Source organism: Danio rerio, chromosome 2, assembly GCF_052040795.2.
Source record: "Danio rerio strain M-AB ecotype USA chromosome 2, GRCz13ab, whole genome shotgun sequence".
Classification (NCBI taxonomy): domain Eukaryota; kingdom Metazoa; phylum Chordata; class Actinopteri; order Cypriniformes; family Danionidae; genus Danio; species Danio rerio.
In genome coordinates, this window is record NC_141022.1 from 45,885,001 (window position 1) to 45,909,409 (window position 24,409).

Below are 24,409 nucleotides of genomic sequence, written 5' to 3' on the forward strand. Positions count from 1 at the left end.
ACTACTAATACTACAACTACTACTATTACTACTACAACAACTACTTTAACTACTACTACCACTGCAACTACTACAACTACTACTACTACAACAACTACTACTACTACTACTACTACTACTACAACTACTACTACCACTACAACAACTACTACTAATATTACAACTACAACAACTACTACTATTACTACTACAACAACTACTTTAACTACTACTACCACTGCAACTACTACAACTACTACTACAACAACTACTACTACTACTACTACTACAACAACTACTACTACCACTACAACAACTACTACTAATATTACAACTACAACAACTACTACTATTACTACTACAACAACTACTTTAACTACTACTACCACTACAACTACGACTACAACTACAACAACAATTACTACTACTACAACAACTACTACTACCACTACCACTACAACAACTACTACTACTACTACAACCACTACTATTACTACTACAACAACAACTACTACCACCACCACCACCACAACTACTACAACTTCAACAACTATTACTACTACTTCTACTACAACAACTACTACTAATACTACAACTACCACTACAACAACTTCTATCACCACTACAACAACTACTACTAATAGTACAACTACAACAACTACTACTATTACTACTACAACAACTACTTTAACTACTAATACCACTGCAACTACTACAACTACGACTACAACTACAACAACAATTACTACTACTACAACAACTACTATTACCACTACCACTACAACAACTTCTACTCCTACAACCACTACTAATACTACTACAACAACAACTACTACCACCACCACCACAACTACTATTACTACTACTTCTACTACAACAACTACTACTAATACTACAACTACCACTACAACAACTTCTACCACCACTACAACAACTACTACTAATAGTACAACTACAACAACTAGTACTATTACTACTACCACTAAAACAACAACAACAACTACTACTACTACCAGTACAACAACAACAACTACGATTACTGCTACAACAAAAACAACCACTACTACCACTACAACAATAACCACTACTACTACTATCGCTACAGCTACTACTTCTACTACTACCACCACTAGAACAACTACTCCTACAACATCTACTACTATTACTACTACTACAACAACAACTACTACTACAACTAAAACAAATAATACTATAACCACCACATAATACTACAACTACTATCACCACAACAACAACTACAACTACTATCACTACAACAACCACCACTACTACTACAACTATTACTATTGCTACAACAACAACTACTTCTACTGCTACAACAACTACTACTGCTAATATTATTAATAATAATTTTAAAAATAATAATAATAAGGGCTAATAATACTCATCTGAAACCAGCAAACATCTACCATTTATTGTTTTGACAAGTCACAAAATTAAAAACTCCCCATAGTAATATATTTTCCTCAAGTTGAGCATTAATACTGGTGATTATGGTAAGGGATATTACTTCTTTTGTTTGTTTTTGAGGTATTTGGCCAATCACAAAGCACTGGGAAGCTGGCCAATCAGAACACTCTGGACTTTTCAAAGGCAGGTGCTTTGCAGAAACCAAAACTCAGTTAGAGAATCTGAGACAGACTGATGGCTAGTGATATGACCAAGCAATCTCAAATACAATTTATCATATTAGTTGATATTGATAATTATCATAATAAACATCAAGTTAAAGGAAGATATTTTTGCTCCACAGTGAAAGTTATGAAAATTAAATTACTGTAATTGCATCTCTTCATATGTCCACGTTAATAATAAAATTTCTATCCCTATCCTTCCATAATACAATGGATCAGTTACTGCTACTACAGTAAATCCATGGTACTGTAAATTCAAGAACAGCCTTCTAACTGGGTCATTCCTGTTTGTCAGTGTCCTTCAGAGCCTCATTTGGCTGCCAGATGTTTGTCCTCACCTCTAGGATCATTTTAACTGTAGGCAGTGTAGTGGAGATATTCTGCGGATGAGGCGGTCGCACGGTTATAGGAATGCAGCCTGCGTACAGGCAGCCATAAAACGCAGCGATCAGATCCAGACCTGAAACACAAACACACACACAAACATGACATCTTACGTTTGTTTGTTTGTTTGTCTATTTAAAGCCACATCAGCAACTTATTATGGCTTCATCACTGCATATAAAAACTTATTACACAAAAAATTCTAGCTGCCTTCGATTATTTTGTTGAATCGAATTACATCAACCAAACTGCCTAAAAATATTAATTTAAACTTTGTATCACTTAGACAAACGAATTAAAACCTGGTTAATTATTGAAATAAAGTTAAAGCAACATAAAAACCTTTGTTGCCTTGACTTTCTGTCATTAATTTTTACATAGTGTACATAATTATAACAACAATGTCATCAATAAGAGATGGTACAAAATGAAAGTAAATTTTACATTAAAAGGTACCACTTTAGTGTAGGTCACACATAATGATATTAAATACTGGCTTATTACCTGCCTATTATTAACTGCTCATTAGTAGCTATAAAGTATGATATTTTTCTGCATCCCAAATCCTACCCAAAACTTAAACCTAACAACTACCTTACTAACTAATAATTAACTAACGCGAATTAGAAGTTTATTAAGCTAGTAGTTTAAGCTAATGATCTGTTTATACCATGAATTGTGACATAAACTAAAGTGTTACCCATTAAAACATTAAATATGATTTTTCACTTTCATATATGATAAGTAACTTAAAATTACTAGACATTGTAGTAAAATATCATTAGAATTATAGCAAAACACACTGTATTTCACTGCACATTTGCTCATTCTTATTTGTGGTGTGTTTGATGGTAATGTCATATGTTCAATTGAATGTACTGGTAACACTTTATTTTGAGGGTCCCTTTTAGACATTTAGTTATATGTATATATACTTATATTTAGCTATATTATATACACGGGGCTTCCACACTTTCATGCAGATTCAAGAACTTTCAATGACTTTTTAAAGCACCATTAAGTTTAAATCAAGCACTTTAGCAATTCATATCCCAGCATATGTAGTGCCATGAAAGTCCTTACTGTATTTAACATTTCACTTACACTTAATATTAATGTAAAAAGGTCAGAGTCATTTAAAAAAATTGACAGTTCCAAAAATTCAAAGTTTTACAGAACTTTAATAAAATTTGTTAAGTTAAATACTGGTAATGGAGGCTCAGTGGTTAGCACTGTCGCCTCACAGCAAGAGGGTCACTTCGAGGGCCGATTGGGCCAATTTGCATTTCTGTGTGGAGTTTGCATGTTCTCTCCATGTTTGCATGGGTTTTCTTCAGCTGCTCCGGTTTGCCCCACAGTCCAAAGACATGAGGTATAGGTGAACTGGATGAACTAAACTGACCATAGTGTATGAGTGTATGTGTGTGAATGAGTGTGTTTCCCAGTACTGGATTGTGGCTGGAAGGGTATCCGCTGTGTGAAACATACAGTATGCTGGAATAATTGGTGATTCATTACATTGTGACGACCCCTAATAAATAAGGGACTAAGCCGAAGGAATGAATGAATGAATACTGGTAATATTCAAATGTGGTTTTCGTAAATATTGATAAAACTGTGCCTTATTCGTCAGTTTTATTGCACATGATTTAAACTTAAGACTATTAATTGAAGAATTTCAGTTTTTTCATTCTGTTTTTGACAATTGAGTACAAGTGTTAAAATAAATTCATAAACAAATTACATTTCAAATTTAGTTCAAGCACTTTTAAGGACCTGTGTTTGTTTAAGAGTAATTCCCAGGCCTTGAATCCACATGTCTGAAGTACTTTCAAGAAGCATGGGAACCCTGTATATAGAGGTTATATTCCAGCTACATGCCAGCAACGTCTCATTAGTGTGACATTTGACTATAAGAAAAAAATGTCAACTAACCCTAATCTCAACCTAAAAGTCTACTAAAACTCTAATGTGATTTGCCATGTAGTTGCCATGTAACTTACAATCAACAAAAGGGACCATCAAAATAAAGTAATACCAATGTACCCAATGTTATGTCTGCAGATTTAATATAAGTGGGCGACTCTTCAATGCGAATCACAGAAGCAGACTGACTGATGTAGCGGATCTGATTTAATCAAACACTACAATTATCTGAGCTGAAAAAAAGACTACAGATGGGATTTTTACCCTCAGCGCGTGAAGTTTGTTAACTACGGATCTGACAGCAAACATTGTGATCATTTATTTACAGCTTAACTGGGCTGTAATTAGGGCAGAGATGTACTATGCCAGACATAGTATATTTATTTATTATGATGCGATTTGCCTTCTATGTGTGATTTGATTGGACAGGAATCACAGGACGGATTTTTCTAATAACCATAGACAAGAAAAAAAAAAAGTAGTGACTGTAGGTTGAAGGAAAGTAGTGGAGTAAAAGTATCGATACACCACTAAAAATGTACTCAAGGAAAATTAAAAGTACACATTTTTAAAACTACAAGGTAAATTACAATTTCTGAGAAAAACTACTCATTTACAGTAGTTTGAGTATTTGTAATTAGTTACTTTAAACCACTGATTAGGGGAAGAAATAAAGAAAACTTAATACATGCTTATAATGTTTGTAAATAAATAAGTGAAATAAATCAAACTTGAACCATACGCGGGGCGACGTGATGGCACAGTAGGTAGTGCTGTTGCCTCACAGCAAGAAGGTTGCTGGTTCGAGCCTCGGCTGGGTCAGTTGGCATTTCTGTGTGGAGTTTGCATGTTCTCCCTGCGTTCGCGTGGGTTTCCTCCGGGTGCTCCGGTTTCCCCCGCAAGTCCAAAGACATGCGGTATAGGTGAATTGGATTAACTTAATTGACAGTAGTGTATGTGTTTGAATGAGTGTGTAAGGTTATTTCCTAGTGATGGGTTGCAGCTGGAAGGCCATCTGCTGCGTAATACTGTACATATGCTGGATAAGTTGGCGGTTCATTCCGCTGTGGCAACCTCAGATTAATAAAGAAACTAAGCTGAAAAGAAAATGAATGAATGAATGAATGAATAAATCATACGCCAAAGCGACAGTGCTTTATGATGCACTGGTACCTTTTAACACATTTAGATGACTATTGCAACAAAGTTACATTGCAACTACATGACAACTCATTCTCTTAGGGTTAGGGTTAGAGTAAATTGATATTTCTTCTTTACGACAACGCAGTTCTGACCCACTACAAGACACTATCCACAAGGCAACAGATTCGGTTCAATCTGCAAACGTTTAACATTATTTCAGCCTTTAACTTTAATTAACTGCACTGAAATTAACTTTTTAGATAAATTAAATAGATACAGAGAGTGGGGGGAAAAATCTCAAAACATGCAGACATTTTAGAATCTAAAAAAAAAAAAAAAAGATTCTTGCCAATCTAATTTAACACAGAAAATCAAAGTGTTAGGTAAATTACCTGGTGGATAAACTAGGGCTACGTGGTCTCCGTCTCGTAACTGTCCTCTTTCATAAAGCAAAGTGGCGATTTTCTCTGCTCTCTTGTGCAGTTGTAGACAAGTCAGAGAACTTCCTACTGCTCCCTGAAACACAACCACACACCAGAAATCACATGGATATCATGTGTTTGTGTTCATTTTCTGAAAACGATGAGGTGTGCGTGTTACCCGTGAGTTAATGAGCGTGTACAGTATGTGCTCTGGTGTTGTCTGAGCTCTCCACTGCAGCATCTCCGACAGAAAGAGAAACTACAATGCACAGAAGGAAAAAATACAATCAGTAAAAAAGCCAGATTTACTGTACAAATCTTCATAAGATGCAAGCAAGTTTTCTGGTTACATTTGATTTTGAGGCTCTCCTTTCTTCTGTTGACTATATGTAACTACATGTAAACCAACTCTCATTAGCGTATTAGTAGAGAGGTTTGGGTTAAATAAAAAAATTGGGTAAAATTGGGTAAAATAGTTGCAAATTACAAATAATCAGTAAAATGTTTGATGCTTTTATTAGAAATAAAGTAGGTGGTTGACTAATACTTTTATGTAAAGTTATTTAAAATCAGAAAAATGTGTAAAAAATGTGTGTTGACCTTTCAAATCAACTGTTTGTAGTTTGAATTTATGCTTAAACACATTTTCAATCATATATCCGGCCAAAAAAAATCTATTTAAAAAAACGGTACATTTGTTAATGTATTTACACAAACAAACAATGAACAATACATTAATTATCATTTTTAATAATCTTATCTAACATTAGTTATTGAATATAAAGTTGTTTATTGTTAGTTAATTTTAACTCATAGTTCATTAACTAAATGTTAAAGAGCCCCTTTTCTAGGTTTTTGAAAATGACCTTCCATGTAGTGTGCAACACAACACTAAGTGAAGTGAAATATCCAGCTTAGGCTTAAATCTGAAAGTGGACAGTGTTTAAAACTATTGATACATCTCTAAAAGAGTCAGCTCATAGTGGTTCCAATAAATCGCCGTGGTAACGAGTCTTTAGGCATGACGGCGTGATGTCAATACGGAAATCAAGCCCCACTCATTTGCTACACTCACAGACCCAGGAAAAATTTAAACCCCCGGCCCCGTTCACAAACACTGTAGCAGATCCCGGTTGATCTGCAAAAATACCTCAGCATTATAGCCCCTGCCTTGTGCTGTTTTCCTGTAATTTTTCTGACGAGTGCTTTAGGAATCTACATGTTTACAATGGGGGATTCGTTGGCTCTTTGTTAAAGGAAGGAGCAGAAAAGACTATTGACATATGGAACTTTGTCAGAGCTTGAGATGAAATTTACAGTACACAGTGGATCAGTTTCTTCCTCCATTTCACAAGTGTAAATGCGATTAAAATGGTTGCCCCATTGTCTTCGCTTGCTTGCAAAATATGTATTTGATTGTGTTTAGTTACCTGTAACCCCACCACGTTGCTTGTTACTCTTTGTATTCACATATTGCGTTGTTGGGATAATTAGGTAAAAATGAATACATATTATAAGAAAATGAAAGTGTTTTTTGACCTTGCATGCATATTAGACTGTTGTTGGAGACCCCCAAAACCCCAACATGACCTTTTTTAATGCAAATTAGGGGCTCTTTAACAAGCGCAATTTTGGATTTTTACATGAAGTTTTTTTTTAAGTTTTACATACATAAGCTAAGATAAATTAATGGACAATTATTTTAATGTGGCATCAAAACTCTTATCAATGTTTAATAAACTCTTAATTTCCCCACAAGTTTTATGATTACAAAAACATTTGAATATACTTATTATTATCATCACATCATTAATAGTTAAGTATAAAAGCACTTTTTATTATTATTATAATTTTCATTATTTTATTATGTTTAATAATTTCTTTATAAAATTCTACTTAAATGTGGAAAAAAATTTATCAACTGGGCGATGATGATTTTGTAACAGTATGATTTTACACTTGATCTGAGACACTGCAAACAATACAGAAATGTTTTCTCGCCTGTATATTTTTCTTTCATATTAACATTATAATATTTTTCCTAATAATCATATCCTAAGTGATCCAAAAAGCCTGTAGACACACAAACTTTACCTGCTCATTGTCCTCCATGTGACTCAAATCTCGTCCGCTGGCCTGAGCCATTCGTTTCCCCGCGACAAGATTCCCCACCATCACTGAGGCAGGACCCACCTCTGCAACAAACACAGTACTTTCACACAATGCCTTCTCTTTAACACAAACACATGGTGCTCGATGGTGTAGATAGTGGTGTACCAGGCTGTTTTTGTCTGGGTTTGGGCAGGTTGGTGATGCAGGAGTGAGGACACATGAGGATGCTGCAGGGGTGAAGACCCCCCTCCAGGAACAGCTGCTTTGTCTCAGACAGGTGGATTCCTCCCAAAGGGGTTTTGGGAAGAGTGTTAGCAGGAACCAGTGCCAGACAGTAGACCCCAACCTGATGAATTCCATCTATAGCCTGAAAACACAGAGAGAGAGATGTCATTACTATCAATTTTGTGCACAACTAATATCTGTAATCATATATAAAAAAAAAAATAAAAGTGCAAGAGTTTTAAGTTAGATATATTTAAGTTAGATTATAGATTTTTTTTAATTGGGTTTTCATTGTCTTTCATTCTTCAAGGCTGCATGGACAGATTTTTTCTGCGTCATTTGCACTGCATATTAAAAAACATAATATTTGCATATAGACCATTTCAATGTGGTCATGCCATTGGCTCATGAACATTTCCTGCTTGTTATCAATCTATTTTATAACTGTAACAAGAGGAAATTCAATCATAACTTCATGTTAAAACAGCGATCATTGCATTATTTTTTGATATGTGACTCTTTTGGATTCTTGAAAGTTATAGAAATTAAAAATTTAAAACAGGAAATACATTGGGACCACTGTTTTTGTTTACATCCCTCAAAATGGTCTATAGAAAGTGTTCATCCAGTGTGTGATACCTTTGTCTTAGACACAGTACAGACATGACATGTGACATACTTGCAATGCAAATTCGGCATTTAAATGAGAGGTTGATAAATTTCAACTGCCAAACAAAAATCACTGATATTCCATAACTTGGACAAGAAAATATCAAATTCCTAGATTTTTTATATCTGGAATACACTTTTTAAAATTCTGTGCTTTTTATGCTGATCCATAACCTGTGGGAACCCTGTGTATGGTACAATGTAATTTATTTATGTAATTGTAATCAATAAATCAATCAATCAGTCAATCCATCCGTCAGTCAGTCAATCTGTAAGTCTGTAAGTCAGTCAGTCAGTAAATCTGTAAGTCAGTCAGTCAATCTGTAAGTCTGTGAGTCAGTCAGTCAGTCTGTAAGTCAGTCAGTCAGTAAATCTGTAAGTCAGTCAGTCAGTCAGTCAGTCAGTCAGTTTATAAATCTGTAAGTCAGTCAGTTTATAAATCTGTAAGTCAGTCAGTCAGTCAGTTTGTAAATCTGTAAGTCAGTCAGTCAGTTTGTAAATCTGTAAGTCAGTCAGTCAGTCAGTAAATCTGTAAGTCAGTCATTCAGTCAGTCAATCAGTCAGTAAATCTGTAAGTCAGTCAGTCAGTCTGTAAGTCAGTCAGTCAGTCAGTCTGTAAATCTGTAAGTCAGTCAGTCAGTCAGTCCGTCCGTCCGTCCATCCGTCTGTCTATCTATCCGTCCATCCATCCATCCATCCATCCATCCATCCATCCATCCATCCATTCCTCCATCCATCTACTTGGTTTTATTCTCCTCCTACGGCACAGGTGTCAAACTTAGTTCCTAGAGGGCCGAAGCTCAGCACACTTTTTTTCCAACCCTAATTCCTTCGGTTTTGTTTTAAACCTACAGATAATGCCGCAGTCACACTAGAGTTTGAGCTTGCGAAATTCTGTCCTACATCGAAAAGGGCCGGGATTAAACAAGATGATTAGACATTTTAAAAAGTGAGCGATTGGTCCATATTTAAAATTTCTGTCCAGAGAGGTCATGTCTTTCTCCTCGGTTGGTCTCACGCAGTCACGTGGTATGATTTCGCAGGCCAGAGATCACCAAGCTTAGACTTGGCAATGCAGTGAACTGCAAAACTTTAGCTACGTCTCATTTCAGAGGCTGCATCCTCCGAAAGATGCATTCGAAGTGCGCTGCGTCGTCTCATTTAATTCTTTAGAAGATTCTTTGCGCGCTGATAACGGCAGAACCTTTTTTTAAAGAAAAATCTGGTTTAAATTTATGAATTAAGTTTATTTTAAGTGGATATGTAAATATGTTTAAAAAACTGGTGACGAGATCTTTCCTCTAGGCTAGATCGTCTCATTTCAAAATGCTTAGTTCGGCCTGTGTGGACTTTGAAGGACTCACCTTTAAAGTGTGCATCCTTAGGAGGATGCAGCCTCTGAAATGAGACACGGCTTTGGTCTTATGCGTTTGCGTATGTATGAATTGAAGTCTATAGGGAGAAAAATCCAATGTAACCATGGCATTAGTGTGTTGAAGCAGGGTTGGAACTAAAATATGCAGAGCTGCAGCCCTCCTGGAACTAGATTTGACACCTGTGTCCTAGAGTGTTGGTGAGGTTTGGGGGCTGTTTGAGGGTTTGACCAGTTCATGCGTACCCTTGCAGTTGTTACACATGTACAGTATAAAAGAAACATTTAGAAAAAAAGACCATTAAAAAGAGAAAGAAAAATAAATTATTCTAATATGCTAAACATTTCTTATTATTATCAATATTAAAAACAGTTGTGATGTTTAATTGTGTGTGTTTTCAGTATTATTTGATTATTATACATTATACAAAAAATAGTTACTGGAATTATTGCAAGAGTGCAAGTCTTTACTGTCATTTTTAATCAATTTAATCAATTTAATGCATCAATTCTAAATAAAATTATTCATTTACTTAAAAAAAACATACTGAGCCAAAACGTTTGAATAAAAAGTAGTTTACATGAATACAAAAAGGCACATTCCATAAAATAACAAAAACAGCACAACTGTTAGTTACCATCATAGTATGTCCGGTCCGAAACAGAAAGATAAAGTATAATTAAGAAGTCTTTTGAGTTCCTTTTAATTTGATCATATTTTTTCCTTGCCATTACAATAAAACACAGCCTGGCTTCTGCTTTTGTCAAGTCCTGGTAAGCTTCGACATCCACTGTAAAATCTTCAAAATACATGATCTACATAACTGTATAGTATATTAAACATTAGATGTGTTCAGCTTGGCTTAGATTAAGTTGCTTAGCACAGCACTTTTGTTTTTAGCAGGGGGCACCATGGCTAACTTTACCTTTGAGTCTAGTTAAGGGAGTGTGTGTGTGTGTGTGTGTGTGTGTGTGTGTGTGTGTGTGTGTGTGTGTGAGTGTGTGTGAGTGTGTGTTTGTGTTTGTGTTTGTGTACCTGCAGCACTCGGCTCATCCACTGATAACTCTCTTCTTCAGTGGAATCTGGTCTCTGTTCTGCCACCAGCACGATCCTCTCATCATACAGTACAGTCACTGAAAACACCACCGTCCTGCACACAAATTATTCAGATGAATTATACAGCAAGTTTAATTACAATGCCTTTTCTCTCACTCGCTCGCTCGCTCCCTCCCTCTGTGTCAATTCTCAGGATCGAACACTTCAGTATTCCATTCGTCAGTGAAGACGTCAATCTCCATTAAACCGTGTGACGTCATCACCTTTGCTGCCAATCATGATGGGAGAAAACCCCCATGAAAACCCCCTCATTTGGTTCAAGTCTACCTCAGAATGTTTTCAGAAAATGCTTCATGATGGGCGTGAAACGCTGCGAGCAGAGGAGGGGTTCCTGCCCCAATAATGATTTTAAAATTCGGAAGATAAATTAGCTGACAAAAGCTTTAAATTACCTAGTTTTCCTCACAATTAAAGCTGACAGCAGCTAACATTGTCTTAATTGATGCTTAGCACACACAAATCTGTTAAAATCTCAAAAAAGTACTCCAGGGTGTCTTGAACCTTTAAAGCACAGGTGTCAAACTCAGTTCCAAAAGGGCCGCAGCTCTGCACAGTTTAGTTCCAACCCTAATTAAACACTCTTGATCAAACTAATTGAGTCCTTCAGGCTTGTTTGAAACCTACAGGTAAGTGTGTTGGAGCAGGGTTGGAACTAAACTGTGCAGGGCTTCGGCCCTCCAGGAATTGAGTTTGACACCCCTGCTTTAAAGAGATTGTTTACCCCCAAAAAATGGATTGTGTTATCATTCGGTCACCCTCCATTTGTTCATTTTGTTTTTTGTTTTGTTCAGTTTGTCTTCCATATTTCTTTTTGTTCCTACAATGAATGCCAGTTTTTTTTAACACAAAAGAGAAACTCATAAAAGTTTGGAACCACTTTAGGATGAGTTAATTAAAACCATTAGTTTTAAGCAGACACTTTAAGGGACAGTTCACCAAAATACAATGAAAATGTGTTTACTGTTTATTTACTCACCCTCAAGTGATTACAAGTGTTTCTTTCTTCTGTTGAACACAAATGATGATATTTTGAAGTAAGCTCAAAACCTGTAACCACTGACATCTATAGTATGAAAAACAGATACTATATAAGTTAATGGTTACAGGTTTTCAGCTTTATTTGTGTTCAACCTAACATAAAAACAGGTTTGTAACAACTAAGTAGTAAATAATGAGGACAGAATTTTCAGGTTTTAGGTAAAGTGTTCCTTTAATTTGTATTTAACGGCATCTAAAATCTCTTTTTTATTTATTTTATTTTGATGTGGACACCAAAAAAAGTGACGTTTTTTGTCTCTGACCCACTCACCTTCCTCTGTAGATGAACTTCATGGGCTCCACAGCCAGAGCGGTAGCAATGATGTCATCAGCGTTGTGTTTCCGTCCGCCGACCTGCATCAGTCCCTCAAGTGTCCCAGAGATGAAGATCATCCTGCCTGGACCCACAAACCCCAGCAGACCCGACCGCACGAACACACAGTCACTGACCAATCCACCGTCACACGCCACTGGACAAACCTGCACCACACAAACACACACACATTTACTGACAGAAAACTCACACTGAAACACATACAGTACAGTATAGTGAAGTATAAATTCAGCATTATAGTATCTGTATATAGTGAATTATTTCTGTATATTGTGAGTTTTTTTTTTACCATCTTGTCCTACTATACAGAGACCAGCTGATGCAATGAACCAACTAGACCAGCTTCAGCCTGATTATTTCTATAAATAAACCATTCGGACAAGCTAAAATTATACAATGGAAGTAATTTAGGATGAATTAAACAGACAAATAAATAAATCCAGAAACCACTTATACACTGTAAAAAACGCAGGGTTCCACACAATTCATTCATTTTGTCCCAACACAAATTAAGTTATCTTAACACTTCTAAGAAATGTATGTACATTGAACATAAAAAATTAAGTTGTCCCAATGAAATATCAAGGATTGTGTTGTTTCGGCTTACTTTAAATAAGTAACGTACAAAATATATATATTTTTTAAATGTATAGTAAAGAGCCTTTTTATTTTTCCATGGTAAAATTAAGATTTAAAAGGTTTCTTCACAAATCTAAAAATTTAAATCTTAATTTTACCATGGAAAAATAAAAAGGCTCTTTACTATACATACTTTATAATCTAAACAATTCAAAAAAAACTTTGGAGGAGACTAAATGACATCTATATTGGCTGCTAAATATATGTACACCATCAGAAATGGTCAATCAACTCATTTCCCTTACTTAAATAATCTACAATTTTTATTCTAATTATTAATGAATTATTATTAAATATTAGACATTGTAGAGATGTTGTGTTTTTATGAAATTTTCCTTTAATTTATTTCTCATATATGTTACTAATTTGATGATGTTGATATACAGTATTACATATTTCATATATATCTAAAATGCTTTGGCAATACTATACTAAATGTCATGCCAATGAGAGAAAGAGCAGCTGTGTACAGATGGCTCCTAAATAGCATAAAAAAAGAAAAATAATTAACTTTTTTAATTTAATTTTTAATATAATTTTTTAAACCTTTAAACCATTCAAAGGACTTGGTGTATAACAGTGTCTTAATAAATAAAAATATTGCTAAAAATCACATTATTTTTGTTACATGTACTTAACCATTTATGTGCCTTGGGTACCGGATGTGTTTCAATCCAGCTACCACCGCAAGTATATTTCAAACCTGTAAAAAACACTGTGTATATATATTTTATAATATTATGTTATTTAAAAAGATATATAAAAATGATAATAAAAATTATTTTTTCAACACATTAAATAATTAAAACATTTCTAAACGTAATGGTTTTATTAACTCATTTCTAATAACTGATTTATTTTATCTTTGTCATGATGACAGTAAATAATATTTTACTAGATATTTGTTAAGACACTTCTATACAGCTTAAAGTGACATTTAAAGGTTTAACTAGGTTAATTAGGTTAACTAAGCAGGTTAGAGTAATTAGGCAAGTTATTGTATAATGATGGTTTATTTTGTAGATTATCGAATAAATATAACTTAAAGGGGCTAATAATTTTTACCTTAAAATGGTTAAGAAAATTAAAAACTGCTTTCATTCTAGCCAAAATAAAACAAGCAAGACTTTCTCCAGAAGAAAAAATATTATCACACATACTGTGAAAATTTCCTTGCTCTGTTAAATTGCCATCTCCTTCAGTTCTGATCTTTTAGAATTCACTTCAACATGCTGATCTCATTCTCTAAATCATTGTTATATTACCATATCTTTACAGTTTTTTTCAGCATTCTATGAATATAGCAAAGTTAATGTCTAATATGTCCTTTCTGATTGACTGACTCCAAACATTTGAAGGATAATCTTAACACAGTGACAAGTTTACATTCAGTGCAAGTGCGTTTTCACACCTCAAATGTGTTTTTGCTCATTCCGGTTAGCCCATAATAGGACGTGCCCGTTGCAACAGCCGACACGCAGATCTCTCCTATCTCATCAGCTTTACACAGTTGAGGAACGCCCTCCACTTTAACGACACACACCACCGCTGAAAGACACCAAGAAAAGTCAGTTTTACAAGAGCCATAAAGCCGTTTGATGAATTCTGCGGTCGCATGAGGAAAACAGGCTGCTTTATAAGGGACACATTGGAACGGAATCAAAATGCATTGGCGTTCTGGTAGTTTCTGTACCTCCTGGCATGGCTGTGCCCACGTCCTGCAGGGTGAGGACGGACAGCTTCTCTCCTGTGTCCACCCGAATCACCCCGTGGCTCAAGTTGGTCATACTCAGGACCCCTCGGCCTGCAGGCTTTGAGCTGCTCTCCTGAGGCCTGACGAAGAAGAAACACATGCATACAAACAGATGAAGAAATAAACATGTCCATATGTGGTGCTGGAATATTGTGTTACCATAGACACGATATTTTTTCATACAAACAATATGGAATTGTGTGGTTTGGCTCCACAAGCCCTGACAAAACGAGAATGCTGGGTTTGATTGGTTGGAGTAGATGTATTCTCACGGTCTTAAAAGTAAGAAATAAAAGTTTAGCCAAAGTAAATAAAAGATTAGCCAGGTTGTTACGACTGAAGTTTATTTATTTTTTTATTATTATTGCGGATTGTACTCCTTTTTCTTTTGTCCCGCATCCTTGCTGTTTTTCTGCTGTCTGATAGGCTCCCACGCCGGAATGATTCCCTGCTCTGATTGGCTGCTGGTCTACGAGGCCTGTATAAAAGGGAGCTTCCGGCAGGAATCTGAGAGCTCATTTCTGCTACGTTCGGTGTTTGGAGTGGAGCTCCTGGGTTTCCCTCACCCCTTCGGCCGACGACCAACAATAATCACCTTTGTATTGATGACCATCCTATGCTTGAATATTTATTGAGAGTTTGAGCGTGTAGGGGTGACCTGCCTATTTATTTGATTACTTTTGACTTTGTTTATATTAGGGAGTCAGGTAAGATTCTTGTATGTTTCTTTAAATAGTAATAGGTAATTTAGTGGATTTATTTTATAGATTCTTTTGTTTGTTATTTTGGCCTGTGGTCACCCTGACGAAATGCTCGTTTATATAAACCCTACTTTTCTATAATAAATATCTTCATATATACTCTCAATTGAGTGTGTGAGTTTGGTTGGAAATCCACCACCCCAACACATTTGTTTGTTCTTCGTTTATTATGCCCTTTTTGTTTCCCCTAGACTTGGGGTGTAATACAGGTATTTTCATTGTGTGATGTCTACCACCACTTTTGAAATTTGCATAAATACCCCTGAATGTGTTAAAATATCTCATGAAATTCATATTATTTTGTTTATTTTTAAATTTATATTTATCTTTTATATGTTGATTTAGTGTGTTTATGCTTAATAAAAGTTCAATTTGAAAACCTTTAAACAAAGGTGTAAAAGAGATGCAAAAATTCTGTTCTTTTAAACCGTCTGCTCACCAAAACATCCTAAAAAAACACATCATAGTTTCACAAAAGCATTAAGCAGCACATCTTTTTTAACATTAACAATAATGATCTTAAATGTTTCTTGAGGCACTAAATCAGCATAACAAATTGATTTCTGAAAGATCAAGTAACACTGAATATTATTAACATCAGCGTCTATTTAGATTTTAAAATATCATTTAAATTATAAATAGACATTGATATTAATCATATTAACACATTAAAGTGTATATTGAACATTTGGATTGATATTTCCCTAAATATTTATTTGGTGCTGCAAGAAATAGATCTTATAATTACTACACTCACCGGCCACTTTATTAGATACACCTTACTAGTACTGGGTCGGACCCGCTTTTGCCTTCAGAAATGCCTTAATCCTTCGTGACATAGATTCAACAAGGTACTACAAATATTCCTCAGAGACTTTGGTCCATATTGACGTGATAGCATCGCACAGTTGTGGCAGATTTCTCAGCTGCACATCCATGATGTGGATCTCCCATTCCACCACATCCCAAAGGTGATTTATTGGACTGTTGAGACCATTTCAGTACAGTGAACTTTCTGTAATTTTCAAGAAACCAGTCTGAGATGATTCGTGCTTTATGACATGGTGCGTTATTCTGCTGGAAGTAGCCATCAGAAGATGGGTACACTGTGGTCATTAAGGGATGAACATGGTTAGCAACAATACTCAGGTAGGCTGTGGTGTTGACACTATCCACAATTGATACTATTGGGCTCAAAGTGTTCCAAGAAAATATCCCTCATATCATTACCACCACCTCCAGCCAGAACAGTTGATACAAGTCAGGGTGGACTCATGCTTTTTATGTTGTTGATGTCAAATTCTGACCCTGCCATCCGAATGTCGAAGCAGAAATCGAGACTCATCAGAACAGGCAAAATTTTTCCAATCTTCTGTTGTCCAGTTTTGGTGAGCCTGTGTAAATTGTAGCCTCAGTTTCCTGTTCTTAGCTGACAGGAGTGGCACTTGGTGTGGTCTTCTGCTGCTGTAGCCCATCCGCCTTAAGGTTTGACATGTTGTGCGTTCAGAGATGCTCTTCTGCATACCTGGACTGTAACGATTGTAGTTACTTGAGTCATTGTTGCTTTTCCATCCGCTCAAACCAGTAGCCATTCTCCTCTGACCTCAGGCATTAACAAAGCATTTGCACCCACAGAACTGCCGCCCACTGGATATTTTCTTTTTTTCAGACCATTCTCTGGAAACGCTAGAGATGATTGTGCGTGAAAATCCCAGTAGATCAGCAGTTTCTGAAATACTCAGACCAGCCCCTCTAACACCAACAACCATGCCACGCTCTAAGTCACTTAAATCACCCTTCTCTTTCTGATGCTCGGTTTTAAACGCATTGAGTTGCTACCATGTGAGAAAATTTTTACATTAGAAATTTGCGTTAACAAGCAGTTAGACAGGTGTACCTAATAAAGTGGCCGGTGAGGGTATCATTAAACAGTAAAAACTTCAATGTAAATGTATGAAACAGCATTTTACTTGACAAGATAATTTTAGTCTAATTAACTTTTTTCAACTGCTATTTTGATCAACTTAATGTGCTAATTAAAATTGCAAAATTTCTCAAAATTAATAAAATCCTTCAGACCTCCATAGACAGAACTATAAAGATGCATCATAAATAGGCATAATTTGTTTACTCACAGCATTAATCAATTTTCCAAAGCCATTCTAATGCAAACCACACAAAAACAGTAAAATAATAATAATAAATTGGGTCTATTCAGGTTGGTTGACTTAATGAAACTTTTTACATTTTTCAAATCAAATTATTCCACAATGCTATAGCGCACCGTTTTCAGGAAAAACTAGATATGATAAAGACGGTCTTGCAAAAAATATCCAACAGTACAGTACAATAACACTTGCTGTATTTGACTTAGGATTTTGCCTAGTATCTGATTTCACATTTACCAACCTCTAAATGGCACATATTAAAGTTAACACTAGTTGATAACTTCAAACATCAGTAAAGCAATTCTTGGCGATATAACCCAGACTTCATGGCGATATGGAAAAGTCTGGCAACCCTAAAGTAATATCCATCTGCTGGTACGATAACACGATTTAAACTCAGACCACACACAAATACAATTAAATGCATTTTAATGATTGATTAAGAAGCAGGAGTTAAGATGACGTTAAAAACTAAGTCAGATGTCTCTCTTAATAGTTCTGCGTGTATGAATGTGCGCGGGCCTGGTTATATTGTTTGTAATGTGCGACCACAAGACAGAACCTCCCATTTTAATGAGTTTAAACTGAAAACAGATTCCTCAGCACATGTGAGTCTCCTGGGCAAATAAGAGTGCGAGTGTGTGTTTATACCTCCTCAGAGCGACGGTTAGAGCCTCGGGGGAACCAGCACATGGGCATATGACCTCTGACCTCAAGCCCATGTTCTGAAACACGTTCAGGAACGCGTCGCAGGAGGATATCGACCCTGGGACAGAAAGATAGACAAAGTTTACTGTATATGAGCAATTCCAGCGTTATGGATATGACATTTGCACTAAAATCTCAAAACATAAAATCAAATAGAAAGTATATGTTAATGTTATATTGAAACATCTGTTTACATTTTCCAAATCAACTGACCACAGAGTTACGGAATCAGAAAAATATCAATCTGTAAACATGTTTTGTACTTTACATGAGAAAAAATAAACATACGTTACGAATGTGACAAAAAAGTAATCAAGTTTGCAGTAACATACTTTGTAGAAATTCTGTAAATTAAACTGCACAACTCAAAAGAAATAATGATAATCAAAAGAATAAAATATGTCTCTCTATAGAACAAAAATGAATGATGTTATTTTATTTAATATTTTTGCATCTATGAGGAAAAAGTATCGTTATGGATGTGCCGTCTCTTCGTAATGGATACAACCGATGTGAAATTGCCACTTGTGTGACTTTGGTAAATCAAATATAATAGTTTAGAAACACTGACAGAGACATTTTTTAGTATTTCTAAAGTGCTTTAAAACACTTGCTTACACAAAAACTTAGAAATGGTTTCCGTATTTTGGTAAAAAATGTCATTTATTCATGGAAAGGTTGACATTTGCATGGAATTTCTCATATACTTTAAGTGAATTTACAAAAAATTACACACTTTAGGTGGTTTGGTATAGTGTTGTCATGATACTGGTGTTTTTTTCACTTCGATACACTCAAAAAAAATGAAATTTGCTGTTTGTTCAAACTACTTATTTAAATCGAGCTGAAACAACACAATTCTTGAGGTTCTCTGGAGGACTACATAATTGATTTGTAATTTAATAAGGTTATGTGTACTTCGATTTGTAAAAACTAATAAGTTAAATTAATTACTTGATGTTGTCCCAACACAAATCAATTGTGTGGAACCCAACATTTTTTACAGTGTATGACACTTTAAAAATACTGATACTCAATGCCTTTTTTTGACACCACTGGGAAAAAAATCACAACAGTATTCATTAAATGTATAATATTGCTGTATTTCTGGAATAACGTTCTATTTTTCACTGTTAAAAATCTCAATCATGGCACAATTCAAAGAACTGTTACTACAGGTGCGTTTATGCCAGTTGTTCAGATTTTCATTGACCAGCCTACGCTTTTACTTGTCCAGCTAAACAAATATTCATTGTTATAATATGATAATATAATATTTACATTTTTATTGTATTGACATAAAGAAGTATAAATGATGATTCATATGGCATTTTGCATTCTAATAAATGCATAATAAATTATTTATTTTATTAGAGAAGAAAGCATAAGCACAACCTAAAGATAAAAAATTAATTGAAGACAAGCAAACAGAAATTAATTATAAAAAAAAAAACTAAATACAACCAAATACCACAAATAAATACAACGGAACAATATAAAACTGTGCTTAAAGCTATAGTTAGCCTTTTCCAATACGATTTACTCTGTCAGGTTTCAAACCTTTAAAAGTTTCCTTTTATGTTGAACACAAAAGAAGATATTTTGAAAAATGTTAAAAAACTGTAACCACTGATTTTCAAAATAGGAAAAAAATACTATGGAGGTCAATGGTTACAGGTTTGCAACATTTCTCAAAATGTCTTCTTTTGTGTTTAACAGTTTGTCACAAGTGAATTTTCAGTTTTGGCTCAACTATCCTTTTACCATTGTTTAGGTAAGTCTAACAGTGATTTGTTTTTTTGGCAACACTCGTTCGATAGGTCATGGACATACTCACAGGGGTTCGACCCATCAGCGATGAGCAGCATTCTCAATGAGCTCATGTTGGTGTCCGGCTGCTCTTTGTGGGCCATCAGAGCCCAGTGTAGATCCCTGCTCTTCACACACGCCACTTTAGCTGAATACACAAAGGAAAATGAGACTAATTATTAACCAGAATAGTTATACTGCATCTGACACTATAGGGCTTTTCACACACGCTGGGTCATTCTAAACCCTGGAAAAAAAGAAATTCCTGGGTTATTTGATTCAACATGTGTTACACTGCTCATTAATTAACATGTAGTTAATAGTTAAATTTACGCTGATATTTCTCACTGTACAATCCTAAACCTTGGGCAAATTCACAATGATAGTGCGATTGACAGGACAAACACAGAATGTGATCTGCATATTATAATCAGCACATGTCCTATAAATACTGCTATCAGGTTTTTAATGAATGGACAACAAGAGTAAAATAAATAAAATAAACAGTCCCTCCAAATTTCAACTTGAGATGTTTTTCATCACCTATTGACATTTTCCCCCTCAAACAAGGTTTAAACCTTTTTTGCAAACATTATTTTATACATTCAAAATCTTAATGATAAAATTACATCAAAACTAAGGCTACCTTCCGCATTTGTCTAAACCAGTCTATAGTCTGAATAAAAACGGCAGACAATCTGACTGAAAATGTAAACAGAAATCTGACAGTAGCTATTGAGAACTAAAAGAGTCGTTTCACCAGTAACCACTGAACAAAACATTACTTTATTAGGCAGTAGACTTGACATTTTTTAAATTGTGGGAGGGGAAAAAAAAAAAAAAAATCAAGGTAACAATTTATTTTATAGGTCCATTTGAGTATTAGTAGACTGTCTGCTTAATATCTGTTAATACTGCTGCTAAACAGACATTTAACTGATTATAAGAAACTTTGCAAGTACATGTCAACTTACACTAACCCTAACCCCAACCTAACAGTCCTATATACATATAATCTAACAAGAATTTGTTGGCATGTAGATGCAATGTAACTTAAATTCAACAAACAGACCAACAAAAGTGTGACCAAAATCAAAATTATTTAAAGGAAAAAACTAAAAATTGTTCTATTGTGTTTATGTTTAGGGGTAGTTCAGTTGCTGTAAAATATTTGCATATCAATGTAACTTCACCAAACCTCCTAATAGCTGCAACACGAGGACTTTCATGACAATTTATGAGCATCAAAAGCTCTGTATCAAATTATTTGACAGTCTGTCACTGCATCTCAAACAACTCAAAATAATACAAAACAATATAACTAAATCAATTTCTGCTGCTCTGAGCGAGAGCGCTTCTATTCCTGTTAAACAGAACAGTCGCAAAATCGATGATGAAAGCATGCTCCAGCTCAGAAGGAAAAAACACAGTGTGAGAGCAGGCTCTCCGGGGGAGGAGGGATCAGGCACAATCACACCCCGGCACAGTTCAAGTCAACCGAGCCTAGTGTGAGTACACCCTGCGTATAGCAAGGAAATCTGTATAAACCGGAGTATGTTTGAGTACCTTTGTACTGGCAGACTTTTTGGATCCAGGACAGAGGATTCACCTTCATAAGTGCATAGGGAACACTGACCACATGTAACATATTCAATACACTCTGCAGAGAGAGAGAGAGAAAAAAAAAGAGAATTCACTTTTTCAAAAACAAAAATAAAAACCAGTGTAAACAAGCTGTAATCTGCCAAATGATTATTTAAAGTGAGTCAGTGATTTTACCGTTTGAACACTGTGCCAAAGGCCAATGCCTTTTTTAAAGTCCAACACGTTCACCACAGTCTCAGCTGAAACAAACACAAACGAACCATTTAGAAATGAAAAAAAAAAAAGTTATACAGGTTTTGCAAGGACAATTTAATTGAGTGTGTGTAATTATATTTTTCTGTGTCTTACCTTCACTGTATCCACAGGTGTGTGTAAGAGTTTGGCAGTGTGAGAGCATCGCCATCCTTGTCACGGTTATCCCCATCACACTGCCATCCTTACAGGTCTTATACTGTAAATCAACAACACAAACACAAAATGTAAATGTGATGATATTGTATTGGCAGTGAATTACAAACAGATGCTCTCGCATATCAAGCAATATAATATATTTAAATTGCATAATGCATTATTAATTCATTACTGTTTAAAAGACTGAAGTCTGTGAGGCTTTTTTTTTTGGTTTTGGATGAAATCATATTCTCTGTCGAGGGTGCAATTGTTTAATGAAGTAAAGAAAAAACACTCTGTAAAACCCAAAAAGTTAAGGTAATCAAAACCTTTTGAGGAAACCGATTAAAACAAACCATTTAAGTAAAAATCTAACCTATATGAGTACTGTGAACTTACTCTATTTAAGTCGAAGTAGTGAGGTATTTCATTAACTCATTACCTTCAACACTGAGTTCAAAACTCTTTTCAAATGAGTAGAATTAACTTGCAGTAAATTTTAAGTTAACTACACTCATTTCATTTGATAAAGTTGACTGTTGGGTTTTACAGTGTAGTAAAAAAAAATCTAATTTTTTTTTTTACAATTTGAAACAACATTTTTCTAGTTTAATGTATTTTAAAATTATTTTTTTCCTGTGATGATAAAGTTGTTTTTTTCCATTTGTTTCAAGTGGCCTGTGATCATATTATATGCTGATTTGATGCTCTTATTGTAAATTATGTAAAAATTTGATATATGTACTATATGTTTATGATTTAAATGATTTTTTTTCATGATGAACACAAATATTAACTTTAAAAAAAACAATATATCATATTACTAACCTCAAACTTTTTAATGAAAGAACATTATTTTAAAAATATGATCATATTGTGATACATGATCATATATTCAATACACATAAACAAAAAAAGACATGAATTTGAGGTGAAATGGCAGTGTGTTTTACCTCTATGTATGCGGTGTCATTGTTGGCATCTTTAATTAGAGGAAACCACTCCCGAGGGGGTTTAGATAAATGTTTAGAGTCAGTCAGCACCCAGAGCAACTTTGGCCAACCTAAACAAACAAACACACACACAGAGAACACAAGCATGCAAATTAGTAACAATGTAAACATATACACTGTATAAAATATGCACATTTCTCTATCATGTGCAGGTGATTTCAACAAACATGATGATGTGTCTGACCTTTAAACTGCATGACGTCACCACTAGCACTCTTAGGAAGACCTTTATGACACGCATCGCTGGCTAACGCCACAGTTACACCACAGCTACCCAACAGAAACCCAATCTGTTGACTCCCAGCATCCTATAGAGGAGAGAGCAGAAAGACACACCTCAGCCAAGTGTTTGTAAAAGAAAAATAATAATTTTGTTGAAATATTACCTTCAATAACTATTAGATCTTAGGTGCATCCCAAATCGCATACTTATGCACTTTTCCACGCCATTTTGTAGTATAAATAGTGCGTTCACGCTGAAAACTCTAATAATAATAAGTTCATTTTAATTACCCGTATGATGCACTCATTCAGCCGGTAAAATGAAGAGTGGAATGATGGACATTTTATGCCCTCAACGACAGCAGTTTTGCTAATGTAGCAGAAGGGGCAGAGCTATCGGGCATACATGTTGGATAACTTCAATTATTTTGGATTGTGAAAGCACCTCCTGGTGGTAAATGCGGTCATACTCATGGCAGGTATTATTTGGTACTTTGGTCATTTATTTCACTAATTTGGCAACCGTCAAATGCCATCTGGGAAACGGTTTGGATTTCCACTTAGTAAAAAAACATTAGTGTTCCATTTGGGACGATGCTACATTCATATATGATGTTGTTGAGTGTGTAAGTGCATAAGTAAATAGTGTGGGACGCAGCTCTTGTGAATATTTCAAAAAGACTCTGCTGTAGAAGTTACCTTCTTTGTAAGTGGTACTTCAATTGGAACAGGAACAACTTCAGCCAAAAGGCAGCCATAAAACGCCACCATGAACGCTGCTGGGTCACTATTAGGATAAACCAATGCTACCTGCAGAAACACACACACACAGTCTTTATTCTTCACCAGTTCTTGAATACAAATCTGTATAATGTTGTGTCTTTATAATGGACTTATTTAGAACAGTTCAAACATTCGAAAATTAGTATGATATTGTTTTGTGGTTTGTACGACATCTTATGCTT

The 24,409-nt window shown here is 35.1% G+C and overlaps 1 protein-coding gene across 2 annotated transcripts in view; it reads right to left on the reverse strand.

Annotated features, from left to right (window-relative positions):
* The window catches only part of dip2cb (DIP2 acetate--CoA ligase C (putative) b), an 84,440-nt gene that overhangs the window by 17,280 nt on the left and 42,751 nt on the right, over positions 1–24,409 (reverse strand). For both annotated transcript variants that reach the window (XM_087241247.1, XM_087241246.1), the window contains exons 11-27: positions 24,144–24,254; positions 23,407–23,530; positions 23,163–23,272; positions 22,168–22,270; positions 21,994–22,058; positions 21,781–21,874; positions 20,243–20,362; positions 18,349–18,463; positions 14,709–14,848; positions 14,427–14,563; positions 12,314–12,522; positions 10,924–11,038; positions 7,787–7,988; positions 7,604–7,704; positions 5,688–5,768; positions 5,480–5,603; positions 1,973–2,094 (exon numbers count right to left, since the gene is read on the reverse strand). In XM_087241247.1, coding sequence (XP_087097373.1) covers positions 1,973–2,094; positions 5,480–5,603; positions 5,688–5,768; positions 7,604–7,704; positions 7,787–7,988; positions 10,924–11,038; positions 12,314–12,522; positions 14,427–14,563; positions 14,709–14,848; positions 18,349–18,463; positions 20,243–20,362; positions 21,781–21,874; positions 21,994–22,058; positions 22,168–22,270; positions 23,163–23,272; positions 23,407–23,530; positions 24,144–24,254 — 2,073 coding nt within the window. The remainder of the gene's footprint in view (positions 1–1,972; positions 2,095–5,479; positions 5,604–5,687; positions 5,769–7,603; positions 7,705–7,786; positions 7,989–10,923; positions 11,039–12,313; positions 12,523–14,426; positions 14,564–14,708; positions 14,849–18,348; positions 18,464–20,242; positions 20,363–21,780; positions 21,875–21,993; positions 22,059–22,167; positions 22,271–23,162; positions 23,273–23,406; positions 23,531–24,143; positions 24,255–24,409) is intronic.